The 17,395-nt window shown below is 38.9% G+C and overlaps 1 protein-coding gene across 1 annotated transcript in view; it reads left to right on the plus strand.

The window, feature by feature from the left end:
* LOC139453737 (sodium- and chloride-dependent betaine transporter-like) overlaps positions 1 to 17,395 on the plus strand; it is a 73,806-nt gene that overhangs the window by 28,251 nt on the left and 28,160 nt on the right. Inside the window, exon 2 of the mRNA XM_071235205.1 lies at positions 10,912 to 11,118. Within this exon, the coding sequence (XP_071091306.1) occupies positions 10,912 to 11,118 (207 nt within the window). The remainder of the gene's footprint in view (positions 1 to 10,911; positions 11,119 to 17,395) is intronic.

Genomic DNA, 17,395 nt, shown 5'->3' on the forward strand with positions numbered 1-17,395 from the left:
GACAGGCACCTCTGAAGGAGAGGGTCTCCTAAGATGTTGTCTATTTAGCTTTTTACTTTCTGTGTTTGTCATGCGAACATTTCCTGGTTTTTCAATAATTGGTAAAGCTTGTGAATCAGTCTGTGATTCTGAAGATGATGTACTGGGCTGACAATCTGATTTGTTTGGCTGAATGACAGATGTTGTTTCAACTGGTTTAACAGAGTGAACCCATGTCAACTCAGTCTGACATTCTATGGATGAAGTGCCAACAGAACGAGATACTGCAGCCGAATAAGTTTAAGTTGATGGCAACTGATTAGCTACTTGCTTTTTGGCTTCAAGATATGAAATAGTGTTGTGATGTTTCAGTTTTAATATCAGGGATTCAGTTTTCCATAAAGGACAGGACTTTGACCATGCTTCATGTTGGCCATTACAGTTTGCACACTTGACGTCTTCCCTACATCCATTGCTGTCATGTTGACCACCACAATGCTGGCAAACCTTTGATCGATTACAGGTTTTGGAACCATGGCCAAATTTTTGGCAAGTATAACATTGGAGTGGATTGGGGACATACACCTCCACTCTGATATTAACATAACCAGCTTTAATTGAACGAGGGATACTTGGTCTATCAAATGTGAAGAGATAGGTGTTCAGGGGAGTGATAACACCATTGACCTTTTTGGTGAAACATATAACAGCTGTCACCGCTTGATCCTTTAACTCTGTAACAATATCTTGTTCAGACATGTCCGAAAGGCATCAGGCTCTGTCTCGAACAATGCCTCTACTGGAGTTTAAAGTCTTGTGTGCTGAAACAGCAACCTCAACATTTGCAAACTGACTGATCGATAAGAGGTTTAGGGATTGCTGTTTCTTCAGACATTCCACAAGAATAGAACCACTACGGAGACGAGTGACATTTTTCACTTCTCCACAATGTCTGTTAATAGCTTTTGAAATAGCAAACGGATTCAATTTTAAAGGTAGTTTGTCAGCAGCCTCGATCACCAGGAATGGGGACCATGAATCAAATTTGTTGGGAATGTTCCCAGAATCATCTTCTTCAAGACGTCGTTTTTTGTCGTAGCGAATTGAATCTCGAGCAATGACTTATGCATCTTCAATGATGGTGCTAATACCTATCTCCATTCCACTGGCACATACTCTGCCCTAGATCTTTCACTGACAGATTCAAAATATTTTAAATGATTCCGAATGGTCGGTCCATGAAGACCTTTGTGAAAGTGACCATTTTCAAACAATACTTATAACTATTAATCCGTCTGACGAATAACCTTCAACAAGGTGGAACAATTGGTCTTTATTCCAAACACTATGTTCTGAAAAACTAAAACCTAACAGTTTCAGGAATGTTCCTGATCCTATACAACTTTTTTTAGATATATTAAATTCTATTCTATTGGAGACGAAAGCATTCCTAAATCCTCTTCAAACCCTCGTATACGTAAACCATGGTTCGATAATAATTGTAAACAAGCTTGGAAAAATAGGAAGAAAGCCGAGAAATATTTTCGACGACATCCAACTGTCCACAACTTGAATAATGTTAAAGTTATGTGCGCTAAAGCAAGACGTACCTTTAAACAGAATAAACGTCAATCCTGGAGGAACTATGTATCCAAAACCAATTCCCGCTCACCCACGTCCAAGGTGTTGAACATGATTCAAAACATTAAGGGCAAAGGATACAAATCTGGAGTTCACCATCTCAAAGATGGTAATACACTTTAAAATGCTAAATCCGAAATTGCCAACAAACTTGGTGATACTTTGGCAAACCATTCCTCATCATCAATCTATAATCCTTAATTTCAGAGGTTTCAAAAACAGCAGGAAAAGAAAAGAGTCAATAGTAACTCTGATAATGGTTAGGATTATTATGATACGTTTTCAGTCAATGAATGATATACTGCCCTAGGGCAATCTCATGACATTGCAGCAAGAGTCGGCAGCATCCACTATCAGCTCCTGAAACACTTGCCCGATTCATGTTTGGAAATGTTACTTAGTATATTTGATGAAATATGGACAACCAGAAATTTCCCTTCTTCGTGGCACAATGCTATTATTACTTCTATTCCAAAGCCTGGGTGACATCCAGTGTGGTTTTCAAAAAAACAGAAGTACCATTGACCATTTGGTGCGTTTAGAATCGTTTATTAGAAATTCCATTGTCAACAAACAACATACTGTATCAAACTTTTATCTAGAGAAAGCATATGATACAATGTGGAAACATGGTCTTTTAAAAGATTTGCATGAATTTGGATTGAGGAGCAGATTACCTCAGTTCATATTTCAATTTTTAAACAACAGACAATTTCGAGTACAAGTGGGCCCTACCCCAGATCATTTTGATCAAGATCAGGGTGTCCCTTAAGACAGCATACTATCAGTCACACTTTAAAGTATTAAACAATAACGTTGATGGTTCACTTTTCGTGGACGATTTCAACATTTCTTGTGGTAAGAATATGAATACAATAGAAAGACAGCTACAGCTCTTTCTAAGCAAAAAAACACTTTTTGAAGCAGGATGCAGCAGAAATATTGTATTTTTTTCGAATGACATCATGATCATAATCCCTCATAAAAAGATCTCTCTTATTTGTCACTATCATCAACTAAACTGCCCCTACTGTTCTCCAACCATCCGTGTTAAGACTGTCCTCACAATATAAAAAACACAATATATGAAATCAAAAACATTTCTCCTACAAGATGCAACGGAAATAAAAAAAATTCGAATGACATCATAATCATAATCGCTTGTAAAAGGATATCTCTTATTTGTTACTATCATCAACTAAACTGCCCTCAAGGACCCTTTAGTTCTCCAACCACCCGTGCCAAGAGTGTCCTCACAATGAGACATATGGTAACTGTGAACTCAGCAAGAGGGCGGGTCTCATCTGTCATGTTGAGAACGAGCAGCCTTTGTGTGGTTTTAAACATCGTATAACAATTTAGCAAACTTTGATATATAAACAGCAAATATTATTCATTTTAATGTCATCTTGATATATCAGATGAACCTTACATATTCTTTGGAAACTGAACAAAAATAGCTAGCATGAATATCATAACGTACTTAGCTAGTCTATACTCATAATGGGCGACCTTTTTCAATTTATTTTCCCTTCACTAACCGGCTAGGTGCGCTGACGCAACCTTAAACTGACAGTGCATGCGGGATGCGCAAAACAAAAAGGACATGTTACTATCTCACCTATAGACAGTTAACCAGTACAGCCTCCACCTCTGTCACTAACGGTCATGCTTGCATATCTATATGCATATGGACAGTATATCTTGTCGCCTAAAGAACGATCTATCAATTATAATGTCCTGAGATATATGTCCGTGATCAATGATACTACAGAGATGACCACGACTGCTCATGTTGTAATATGAAGACACTTGATAATCGTTCGTTGCGAGGCGGTGAGATCCGCTGAGCCTTCATTCCAGGGCACTTTGTGGACGTTTTGCAATCGGTACTCAACGTACTGCCCTTGTATGAATATCATACTTTAAAAAAAGACTTTCATTGTATACGTACCCATATCTATATCATATAATCGCCGATAAGGCTATATACGTAATACGTATATATGTACTATAACTGAGAGAGGTGAAAAAATCTGATATTACAAACAATGATGACACGTGTGTATATTGCAGCTGAGTAACTGATTGTTTTTTGGATACATGGTAGATTTTCATTTGGTAGATTTCTAAAAATATATTTTCAGAATCAAACCAAACATGAAATCATATGTCAGGGGACATAGAATTAACATTCAAAATTCATTTGTTTTATTCTGAACGTTATTTTTATTCAATTATTAATAAAGGCACAGATGTATAATAATTATGATTCAGAGGAAAAGGTCTGTCACAGATGTTTGTGTGCTGCAATTGTTGACGTATCTCCAATTTTATTACATTGAAGTCCACGGTAGTATGGAAAGTATTTGTTATATACACAAATAAAAACGTTAAGCATTCCCTAATATATTTCATTATTGTTTGGTCCCAATATTTGTAACAGTCATGAAAGCTTTAATTACGGGAAGAATTATGTTTTCTCAAGATGATGTAATCAGTCATGCGTGACATGCTCAGACAGGTGATGTAGGACCGTCCCAGATCCGGAAGACCTCCTGTGACGACACATCGCGAAGACAGGGACCTTCTTCGTCTCATACGCCGAGAACGCTTTTTAACAAGTACTCGTCTGAAACAGCTGTGGTTGTACATGCCCAATCGTCGTTTCAGCACCAGAACTGTCAGGAACTGGCTAAAATCAGCAGGACTGAGGGCTAGACGAGTCATAAACGAGTCCCTTGTTGAGAGATCACAACAAAGCTGCTCATTTAGCATGGTGTAGAACTGGAATCTGAGACGGATCCATTGGTCAGACGAAAGTTGCTTTCTTCAAACGAGAGTTTGGAGGCACCGGAACACGGCCTACAACCCCAGGAACATTAAACCGACTGTTGCATACAGCAAGGCATCGGTAATGCTTTGGGGGTGTATCTCTCATGATTGAAGGTTGAATGTGGTCACCATAAGGGTCAACTTAACTGGGTCTCAGTCCATCCGGGACGTTTTGAGGCCAGTCGTCGTTGCTAATTTTGACAACCACCCTCTTGCTACTCGACCTCAGTACATGGATGACAATGCCAGGCCTCATCGTCCGCATGCAGTCGTGGATTACATGAGGGCCAATGCAATAACAACTCTACCCTGGCCAACAATCAGCCCAGATTTCAACACCCTTGAACTTATTTGGGATATTCTGGGGCACGATTTACGCCAAATGGAAGCAGCATTGCATCAGGAGTGTTTGTTGTTGACCCATCAACAGATCAACAGATGCATGGGACGTAGGATGGAATGCGTCACCCGGACACGTGGCAGTTATACCAGCTTATCATCTGTTTCATGTGTCATGTTATGTAGAGACTTTAAAGAACATTTTCACATGAAACATCAAACGAAACTCGTTTACTTAATCCTGCAGCTCCATACTTTTTTTAGGTATTGTCTAAGGTCAAATAAAGTAACAATGTTACCTTGATGTTTTTGTCAGTAAATTTTAATCACAACTCACCAACATCTCCTTATTTGTTGTCAAATGTTTGTTTTATCCGTTGACATTGGTATCGCCCAGCTCCTGTGGTCAGTCATCCCATGCCATGATTTTTGCCATTTGTCATTGTTCAGAAATAAGGGTGTGCTTTACTTTTTCTTTTGAGTGTATTTTTTCATCAGTTAAGGAATTGATGCGGGAAACACAAAGGCTGATAATTAGAACGAGTTTGCATTACTTTGCTGATGCTATGATACCCCAGACTGACGCAACGCTCCTTTCCGGCGAAGCAAATGCAGTGGCAATATACCGTTTTTCAAGGCGCTTTCCCCCTCCATCTTCCATCCTGACAGTGTCAATTCGTGTTTTAGTTGAAGCCTGAATACAACATCTGGCGACGAGGATGGGATCTCTTCAAAATTGAAGATGTGGATGACATAATAGACGCTGTAATAATAAACGGAGGGCGTGAAATTGCTAGAAATTACCAGATGATACGCTGTGGTTAGACAACTACTAGAGGCTAAGAGGAAAGCTAAATTACTTCTTTACCCAAGCCTCCCCCCAAAACAAAACAAAAAAAACGAAAAAAAAACGACAAAGCATGACCCTCAACCACCAGAATTCCGGCCTCCACCGACACAGGGGCGCAAACCATGGCAAACAGGTTGCCCAATTTAGTCGCCTCATATGGCAAGCAATGGGGTGCTGAGGACACACTCTACCCTGGGTCCACACGGGGGAAGAGCTATTGGCGTTACCCAGCACTCACCACTCTTCATGAGTGCCTACAACAAAAGAAGAAGAGGTGATCAGTACAAAGACGAAAGGTACAAGATTCGCATGGAAAGTAATTCAGAGAGACAGAATACAAAACACCATAATATCAAGGTGGCAGATTACGTACTGTTACGACAGAAGAAACAGACTAAACTGACGACACCACATGAACCAGCATTCTACAATGTTGTCAGTGTGAAATGATCAACAATAACTGCGAAACGATAAAGCGATGGGAGAAGTGTGACCAGACATTCGACACATTTCAAGCATGTGGACAGTGTGATTTGTGATCTGAGACCACATGCAAACACAAAATACAGTGGTGATAGCATAATAAGGTATATTCACCCAGCGGCGACTGTGGTCAAGCTTCCGAGATGGGCTAGGCAGGGAATCAAGGATGATGAGCGATCCTCACATGAAAGCTGGTTCCAAAGCGATGAAAATGCGTGGAAGTGAGAAACCAAATGTGTGACTTTGTGACATGCTACTGTACCCTTATATACAGTCCAACTCGCTTACAGAACACAACAGAATACCCTATATCAGTGAACAAACTCATGCATTAACTCTGACACTTGAACTGTTTGCTCAGATGACAAATGTATTAACTTAGCATCCAAGTTAGCTAATACTTCAGAATTGTTAAGCGTAGGGTTAGCCAAGTAAGCAAACTTGAAAGGGTCAAATTCTCATCAGTATCACAATTTGATACAAGGTGAAACAGTGGCAACACACTTCATAGGTACATTGTCATTTCTTTCATGTCACTGTCTAATCAGCTGTATCTTTTACGACGGTCTGATGTTTGGACAACATAAGTAGTAACACTGACTTTCCTGTCAATAACATACGGGACCCGTGAAGATCTGGGGTTGAATAGGTCTTCAGCAGCCCATGGGCATGCTTGTCGTAAATGGCGACTAAGCTTATCGTGGGGGGCGACTAGCGGGATCAGGGGATCAGGCTCGCTGATTTGGTTGATGCAGGTCATCGTGTCCCAATTGCGTAGATCGATACTGATGATGTCAATCATTGGATGGTCCGGTCCGGATTCGATTATTTACAGACAGTCGTCATATACATGTAGCTGGAATATTGCTGAGTGCAGCATTAAACAACATGCAAACAACAAACAAAACTACGGACCGTGGAACCTAGCACGTAATGATTGACCCAGGATTGACAAAAACAGCAAGACCTTATCCCCAAGACTGAACTTTCTCTCTTGAGACTTTGTCATATTGTATTTTCATTTTGTCCTGGTATTCGTTCAAGTTGTCCCTTGCAACTTTACAAGTTGAGACATATGAGACATATCCATTTCAGACATTTCATTCAGCCAGTGTTCTTTTTAGTGCTTTAAGTGCTTTAAAGATCCACGGCCAGTATGGCCAATGACAAGGTCAAAAGGACTAAAACCTAGGGACTCCTGAACTGACTCCCTCACAGCAAGCAACAACAAATGAACGCCTTCATCCCAATCCTCCTCAGACTTAAAACAGTAAGTCCTTATCAAATTTCTTAAGAGTCTGGGGGCACGTGTGGCCCAGTCGTCTAAGGCGCCTCGATTTGCTGTGCAGAGTTGCGTCCCTTGGGCAAGCCAGAAAACAATGATTGTGGGCTCGAATCCCGGTTCGCCCTGATTATGTTTCTAGGTTTGTCAGCACCTCGTGGGTTTCACCGAAGTGGTAAACGTCTGAGACCTGCATCACTTCGGGCTTTCATCCCACATTGAGCTGACGCGCCGCGATATATTTGGAATACTGTTGAAAGCGGCTCTAGATGCATAGCCTGTTGGAAAACCCCTGACATGTAATCGTTTTTCTTGGAAAACGCTATTACAGAGAACTTGTGTCAACTAGGTATATTCATTCATAATAAGGCCTGTAAATCAGAGAAATATGCATATCAAGAAATATGTCACCAAATTAATGCGAGTGGAGACAGCTTGCCTCGAATGTGTCATGAAATTAATGGGATTAGCCCTGCCTTTGAGGTGCAAAACAGATAATCAGCTAATGAAAACACCAAGACTACAGAATGATGTAGTAATGGCTGATATGAGTTCGATTGAAAGCTATCATTTGTAATCTTCAGAAACTTCAACTGTCCATTTAACTTCTATGAAGTCAAAAGCAGGAAACTTTATCCTCATCTTTCAGGAAGTAAAACATGAAAGAGTAACATATACATGCATTAAATTGAACGATACTTGCCCATGTGACCAAAGCTGAATCTTCTCTCAACTGGCAGTAGTTACAAAATGCCCCTTTTGTGCTTGTGTATAGTGTCCCAAGAAGAAATTATTGTGATGTATGTGATGTGATGTACGTGATGTACTCACTGTTTCCTGAATTGGTCGCGCAATATTGATAATGATATGTTGATAATAATGTTTATATAAATAAGAAGTTGATATGATCATAGTCTTCTATATCCCCCACCCATTTTAACACGTTATGGTCCCAAACCAGGTAACTGACCCAACATTTCCCTTAGCCCATGTCAAAATAGCTGCAATGGAAATTCTCAAATAAACATTTCTAAAACTCCTTAATATCAAATGGCACCTGTTCAGTATGTACTTTATATATTGACATGCAATGTTTGGTAAGGAAATATTTAACAGTTTATTTGTTATACTCCATAAGTGAACCCACCCTATATGAAAACTTAAATCAAACTTGTTGCCATGGAAACGTAAAAAAAAATTTCTTTACATTCCTAAATAGCAAAAGGCACCATTTCAGTATGTGCCTGGTAGACATGCAAAGTTTTTAAGAAAGTATTAAACAGTTTTTGAGTTACGCTCCGGAAACGAACACCACCCTTTTAGAACCTAAGTCCAACTTGTTGCCATGTAAACGTAAAAAATAAAAATTTCTAAAATTCCTAAACAGCAAAAGGCACCAGTTCAGCATGAGTCTGATAGACATGCAAAGTTTTGTAAGAAAGTTTTGAATGAGTTTTGAGTTATGCTCCGGAAACGAACTCTACCCTATAGAAACTAAGTTCAAATGGTTGCCATGGAAACGTAAAAAATAAATAAAAAACTGTTTCCTAAATAGCAAAAGGCCCCAGTTCAGTATGTGCCTGGTAGACATGCAAAGTTTTGTAAGAAAGTATTTAACGGTCCAACTTGTTACCAGCGAAACGTAAAAAATAAAATTTTCTAAAATTCCTAAATAGCAAAAGGCACAACTTCAGTATGTGACTGATAGATATGCCAAGTTTCAATCAAATACACTGAATTATTTCTGCTCCGGAAAAGGAAATGATTACGGACGGACGGACGAACAGACAGACTGGCTGATCGCTATATCCCCCCGCATTATATGCCGGGGGGATAAAAATTCGAGGGGTCGTCGTCCTGACATTCCAAGCTACAAACTGTCGTTGTTTACAGTTGTCAATTGCTGTCAACACATGATAGGATGGGCCGTCTCCCTACCAATCTGAAGATGTATCATCAAGCGCACTGACTGCACGTGCAAGTCCTGGTTTCTGTCCCGACTTGAGAGTTGTGACGCAATCTGAGTCAAGGTCGTATGTGTAAATATTATCCTCGATATAAAGCTTATCGAATTTCAGATATGCTTTTTGATCATTTTCACGACCTTGAATCATTACAGGTAGCAATTTCTTTCTCTTCTGCCTTACCCTCAGGGAAAAATCTTCTGTGATAAACTTACCAGTGTTTTTCAAAGCCTTTGCAGCCTTCAAAATAGACACTTTGTCCTTTTCGTCCGCTATATTTCAAATATATCGTGACGACATAAAGTTAAGACTGACAACAAATATGTTTTGACCTTAAATAACTAGATGATCACAGATTGTATTTAAAACAAGGTTGAATGCATGTAAAGGAATAAACGTCCATTTTGACAACACAATATACAAACGGGCTATAAATCGCCAGCAACCAGAGTTAGGCCACCATACTAGGGACCGTGGGGACTTACACACTTCTGCTACCAGCACGTTTCCCCCGAAAACATTACACCATCCCTTCTTACTTACAATATGTATTCATCGTATATATCAAAAGTATTAATATGATACTGCTGCTGGGTTCGTCAGTTATTATGACTGCAGCTGCTACCATATGCATGCAAATATTCCAAGAGCATCCACAGTAGATTGAGGACATATACATAATTCATATAAATTACTACTAATACGTCCCATATATCTTTCATTTCAAGCAGCCAACTCCATGAGGACGCATCATGCATATATATAGGCACGCGAATCATCAAACACTTTTCCAAATTGACAGAACGTCGAGGGGAGCTAGCTGTAACTGAATAGTAAGTTTAATTGTTAACTTTATTACTTCATTCTCTTGCGTTTCTTTTAACTCAATGTAGACGTATCTTAACCCGATACGACTGTCGCTTCTGTTTCGGTAGACCATATTGTCAGTTTGAAATCACTTGGTTTCATCACTGACGGTATGTGTAACTTGGTGAATCTTATTTCCGGCCTTTGCATCATGGATTAGATTTGGACTCCAGCAACCCATTCTTGTAGTAAGAGGCGACTAACGGGATCGGGTGGTGTGGACTCGCTGGCTTGGTCATCTTATCCCAGTTGCTTAGATCATGATGTCAACCACTATATGGTCTGGTCCAGATTCTATTATTTAAGACGGCTATCATATAGCTGGAATATTGCGGCGTTAAAGAACAAACTAACACACAAATCATGTTGGCGGGTAACATAGTATTTGATGCGCGTATTTAATATACATGTATTTAATTCCGTCGGTTGCTACCGCTGGTCCCAAATGAAATGTCCGGGCATAAAATGCTCAGTAACTGCAGCATATCACATACACAGTTCTGAAGTATCATTTCGTGCATAGGGATTTTGCCTATACGTGTTTTCTGGTGGCCACGTGACCCAATGCCCTTGAATAAAAGTATCACCATGTTCACCCCACGTCCCCGTACGTAGATAACAAGAAACGTTCCCTTATACTATATTTGAGTTTTTTTCACTTTCATTATCAGGATATCCGCACGCCCTGCTGAGGATGAGTAGGGAACAGACCGAAAACGTTGCTCTTCAGGAAGAGCTCTATGTAAGATGTGATGAAGAACACACGGAGAAACCACAATGGTCCAACAAACTTCAGGGCGTCGTTGCCCTGCTTGGATATTCTGTCGGTCTGGGTAACTTGTGGCGGTTTCCCTACGTCTGTCAAAGGAACGGAGGAGGTACGGTCTTGCACATTATATCTAATGCCCCCATTTCAATACGACCACGAATATCCCAAATCACCCCGAATAGGAAATTGTTCTTGCTCGTAGATGAATCTCAATCATTTCTTGAAGTTCTTAAATGAATCTTATTTGATTCCCAAATATTCGTACAGTTTGCGGGAGTTCGTCGAATCGGAGTGAAAGTTTTTGTTTGTCAAAATCTTTCGTGGAAGGGTCCCCGAATTGCAATTTAGTGGCTGTATCGTAATCCAATCGTAATTGATTCTTAAATTCCGTAACAGCTTCGTAATCGATTCTTTTGCATTCTTGGCTATTCTTAGCGATTCGTGGCTCCCAAAATCTTTTGTCCTCAACCCGAAAACATTCCGAAACAGCCACGAATGTCACGAATCAACTACGAATCATGTAAAAATGATGTAAGAACAACACGATTACCCAAGGACCATGACCAGAGCAACACGCGCTCTCCGTTGAGCCTCCATTGTGGAAATGATGGGTTGGCCAGCCTTTTGGGACCCGAGAACATGCCGAAGTGAAGGGATAAGTACCGATTTTCACAAACTATTCGTAAATATGTCGTATTAGTCGTATCTTATACGTTGCGATCGTCCTGCATTCGTACATGCATTCGGCATAGTCGTAACTTAGTCGAAGGTGATTCCTACAATTCGTGCATGATCCGTACATGAATCTTGTAATTCGTACATGTTTCTTAATCCATTCCTGGCATTCTTCATATTTTTCAACCCGATTAGCCACGAGTTTTCGTAACTCCGTCGTACGTTTGTCGTAACTGCTTCGAACCTCCTACCGATTCTCCACAATTTCGAAAGTTTCCGATTCGGGATGATTCGGGATATTTGTGGTCGTAGGGAAAGAGGGGCATAAGAGCGAATTCTACCAAATGTTTTATGATTAGACTTAAATGAGAGTCAGTTCCAGTTAGCTGGAATTCACGGTGATATTTTCGTTTCTCTGTCGTATACCTAGTTGTACGGATATTGACACTGATATCAGTGTATTTAATTTGCATAATTCTTGCTAAGCATAACTATTTGCTGCATGCTGTTTGGTGAATTCACAAAAATTGTTCCATTGTGTTAAATGATAGTCAGTTCCAGTTATCTGGAATTCACGGTGATATTTTCGTTTCTCTGTCGTATACCTAGTTGTACGAATATTGACACTGATATCAGCGTATTTAATTTGCATAATTCTTGCTAAGCATAACTATTTGCTGCATGCTGTTTGGTTAATTCACACAAATTGTTCCATTGTGTTAAAATTGTTCGATGTCCGCCTTGAACACGTCCTTTGACACTTATTCAACTATTGCCATGTCGCAAAAAGAATTACCTTTATTGCGAAAAAATGGAAGCTCGGAATCGTTAAAGCATATAAACGCTGGGGGGAGTTTGGAATGATGCAGGAGAATAACCTAGTACCTTTTTCAATGAAAGTTGTCATTGATTTCATCGATAGCTTTAGTCCGTACACAGTCAGGAATTAAGTTGACATGAGCATTAAGCTATATAGGACATATATCAAATACAAATTTCCCATCAAAAGAAAATTGAGCATACTCTAGACATGAACCAAACTCTTTCCTGACGTCTGGAATAGTGTTGGTATTGATAGAGGTTGTACCCCATTTGTCTAAGACCCCAGTTGCTACTGGAGTATAGAGTCCTAATAGACTTAATCCTCTCTGTAATTAAGATCAAATAAACAGTTTGTTAATTTGTGAAATAATTGACCTACACGGATTCAATAGGATTATAGAGTTATTTGTTTTATTTTCTACGAGCATAGATTTAACTAATGAACCATTTGGTCATGAAAACAACTTTAATCTAAAGTTCTCACCACGGCTATACACAATAAGCCTTTACGTAAGGCAAATACAAAATATATAATCTCTGTGCATAAATAAAACATTGACAGGGGACAATACAATAATACACAAAGAAAGGTAAGAAATTGTGATTATTGCCTTAATGTTAGAAATTGTCATACATTGGAAGATGAGTTTCATTTTGTACATTTGTCCAATTGTACATTGTACATAAACATATTATTGGCATGGACAAAACTAATGCAACCTTTTCAAAGAATATGTTGGAAAACTTGTAAATGTTGGTAAATACCTTCCTGATTGTACAAAAATAAGATCAATAAGTAGTCTGGTTCAAATTAAGAACTGGCTATGTTCATACCTGGACATCTGACTTTGAGTCAGGTAATATTGGGACGAGGGACCAGGAACTGACCATTTGATATTCCGGAGGGCTAGGAGTTTTTTATTGAGACCAGATATTTTTCTATTTATTTTTTATTTTAATGATTTGGGGGGACAATTTATGTATTGTTCGATATGAAACGGCCGGCCCCTAACTCAAATAAAGGTGTTTTTGTTTCTGTTCTCTTCTTACGCAAGCATTGAGTTTTCTCAATGTACTTGTTTTTACGTGGTTCATAAGTGCTAAGTGATGTGAGCATGTAATGTACCTTGATGGACTAATACATTACACCTTGTTGAATTATTTCTGTGTCTATTAAAGCCTTTGCAACAATGTAAGTCATGTATTCTCACGAGGTGTCTGACAAATGGGGTATCATCGGGACTAATCCATTTTATCACCATTTCTAAAAATCAAACATCAAATCATAGCAATGCGAAAATAGAAACCTTATCAATACCAAAACATCTTATATAATTGTCTACAAAAACTGGTGTTGAACCTGAGAAACAAGCAATGGATAGAGGGAGAACTCAACCGTCACATTTGTGATTTTAAGGTATCTGCCACATGGGGTAAGACGTAATGGAAATGCATACATTTCCAAGTATCCAAATCATTTGGTAATATTTACAAATATGCCAAGTTTGGAAAGGAAGTAGAAATGCACACATTTACATCAATAGAGGTTATCACGCGAGTGTGTTTGGGGATGGTAAATAACCTGCATTAGGAATAAACATTGTATTTAGCGAGCCTTGGCGAGCTAAATACATAGTGTTTATTCCTAATACAGGATATTTACCATCCCCAAACACACAAGCGTGATAACCTCTTTATCATATAATGTCATTCTTTACTTCTGTGCTTCAAAATCGCTTTCCCTCTCTCACAAACATTACCGAAACATTGCGAGTTTTCCTGGAATGCGCGCATTAATATATATTACGTCATAGGGTAAGTGATGCGTCAGTCGGACAGTGACAGTAGCCAATATAGTTCCAACTGAAATCCGTTTCTTATACAGTGGCGAAGCAACATATACGCAAAACAACAATGGTTTATATTTTCCTTTCGCGGCAATCCATCGGTCTGTCCGCTAGAGTAACTGCCCTTTGTCAAAGGGAAGCTACTCTAACCCTAGTCTATGAGACGTCACGGCCACGGTCAGACGTTGTTGACAGTCGGTCTGTCATAACGTTAAGAAGTGTAGTCAGATGTACGCACAGCGACAAAATGAAACAAGGTAACAATTCAAACATATTTGGTTCCAAATCCAACTATTTTAATTTGTAGAGAAGGTTTCAAGCCGCAGAGGTCTACAAGCACAGATATGGCTACTGATCCCGCTTGGCTAGGCCTCGTGCCCTCGCAAAATTGTTTCGAAATTTATATCTCCAAAGTTGCCAAAACTTATAAAATGCCTTAGGTACGTCACAGTTAGACACTGATTTTCAGTATATTAGACTGTTCTTTTGATAATGATAGCAATTATCCCTGTAGTTTATCCAGATTCCCGATGGTTAATTCTGACTCGATCGCCAGATGACGAGGGCGACGCCATGTTTGTTTATAAACAGTGAAAGTAGTCCCTACTTGACCTTTGATATCTGCATCTTTATCCGCATATGACCCCAACGGATATCGTATTTATCCGTTGGCTTTATCCTGCCGAGAAACCTACCCATTATATGATAAATGTTTATACCCGTCCATTATGCAGGAGTGTTTTGTCATATTTGCCAGGGCGTGGCGACACTAAACCAGATTTACGCTGGTTTTAGTAATATTCCAGCAATATCATCACGGGGGACACCAGAAATGGGCTTTAACTATATGAATGACATTTACATGTGTGTGTATACCATATGGAATAATTTGGACATTATAATTTCACGCTTTATTTTAGACGTTCGAAATGATACATTTCCCTTAAATGTACAGACATTTATAGGATATTGTTACGATTTCACACGTTTGACGCAGGTTTGGCATATATAAGGTAAAACTGGCATCTATGCGTTTGAAATATCTAGAGAAATACAAGCTGAATGAATGATGCCTCAATGCTTATTCTACCATGAATTTGGAATTTACTCGATTCTGATTGGTCAATCAGAGGCTATTAAATCACAATAAACCCCCTCTGGTTGAAACTGGTTGAAACAGCTGGCAATACAGCGGAAGCTATAGCTACTATTCGTAGAAAAGTACTATTTTCAGTCATTATCGGTAGGCATATTTAAATAATTATATCTACAATTACAGGTGACAAAATGTACAGATGCGGTTACTATAATTTTCAAAGGATGTGTGGCAATACATTTCGTGCAGAAAACACGATAGAAATTTACAAAGGGAATGTGTTTTACGTTTTGGAGACAACAGAGAGCATGGAAATTTGGCGCTTTTCTATGTACGACTGTGAAGTTGCCGTGCTTGTATGCCTTCAATGCCTGGCATATGTTCGAGTGAAGTTTAACGGTGTTCACAAGCTGCCTGAGAATATACAGCGCCGGACTTTGTTAGGTGATTCCGTAATTCAGATCGATAACCCACTCAACACACTGAGCACAACCCATGCCGCTTCACTTAATACACTTGCTAACACCAAAGAGTTCACGTTTTATTTTGTCATGGGAGAATGGAGATAAATATATTGTGTTTTCAATGTAGAGCTAGGTTACCTGTAGATTTAACTGCGCTAAATCCAACGTTTGAAACCTCACGCTGCGCGTTCGGTTCCGAATTCAATTAAGCGGGGTTAAATCTACAGGTAACCTAGTTCTACAATCAAAAAAGCAGTATGTTTATCTCCTAAATCAAAAGCATATTGGAAATACATGGACATATAACTGAGTCAATCTCTGCATGCGCTCTGTATCCCTGCAGAGTAATTAAACAAGGTCAGTCTCCTGAGACTGGACAAATAATGCTCAGTACACGAACCAGGGATATTTAATTGAAAGTGGCCATGGGGAAGATCTTTTAGAATGCTGTAAACCCTTAAACCTATTTGGAATGTTTTAAACTCTATTTCATGGAATATTTAAAATCCCAAAATAAAATAAATACAAGCTATGGATCTCATGTGAAAACATTTAAAGATGTGCTGGATGATGTTATTCATCAGAACAAATATGATTTTACCCAAGATGAACATGGTAAGCCCTTAAGTCATTGACGCGTTATACATCAAGGGGTATATAGATATCATAGCAAACGATTAGGTTATATAGATTCCTTTGATATTTTATGCCAACTGTATGTTGACTTGTTCAATCTTGTCTTTTTCTACTGCTTACGTACCCGAAGCATGGTAATATGCGTTATTAAACCAATATAAAAGAAAAAAAGGTGAGAGTCGGGCTTTTATTTAAATGGCACATCACTTTATTGAAGGAATGTTTCTTACATTCGTAAATATCAATAATCAATGCAAAAGAAAAACTGATCTAGATTATCCGCCGAAAAAATTACAACTTGACGTAAAGATCAAACCAGCTGTAAAAATAATATGAATGGACCACTGAAAATAAGTGATGACATCAGATGTTCGCGAAAGAGGAAAGTAATATTGCAAAACCGACAGTTGTTATATTTGGAAGAATAAAAGCAAACATATCCTTCACCTTTGGAGAACAAAAGCTGGAAATATAGAAATTTAGAACACCAAACCACAACCTTCCCATTGAGACTGGAAGATGGAGCAATAGTCCTGAAGAAGATCGCATTTGTAAAATATGTACCTCACCTGGCATTGCAGACAAATTTCACTTCATTTCACTGCATATATTTCAATGTCGGGTTTTCAGAAAACAACGAAAAACATGTATCGATACTAAATACCTAAACTGCCCAAACATTGTGTTTCTAAAACGTCTCATATATACTCCTTAATGTCAAGATTTATAGCAACTTGGTAGGTTCCGAACAGTTATTAATACAGATTTAAATAAGTGTTAATGTATAACGAATATAATCTGAAATTGCATTTACTAATGGTGTACAGCAATAGTTATGTATTAATG

The sequence above is a fragment of the Haliotis cracherodii genome, unplaced genomic scaffold (genome assembly GCF_022045235.1).
Source record: "Haliotis cracherodii isolate W230 unplaced genomic scaffold, xgHalCrac1.p SCAF_10, whole genome shotgun sequence".
Classification (NCBI taxonomy): domain Eukaryota; kingdom Metazoa; phylum Mollusca; class Gastropoda; order Lepetellida; family Haliotidae; genus Haliotis; species Haliotis cracherodii.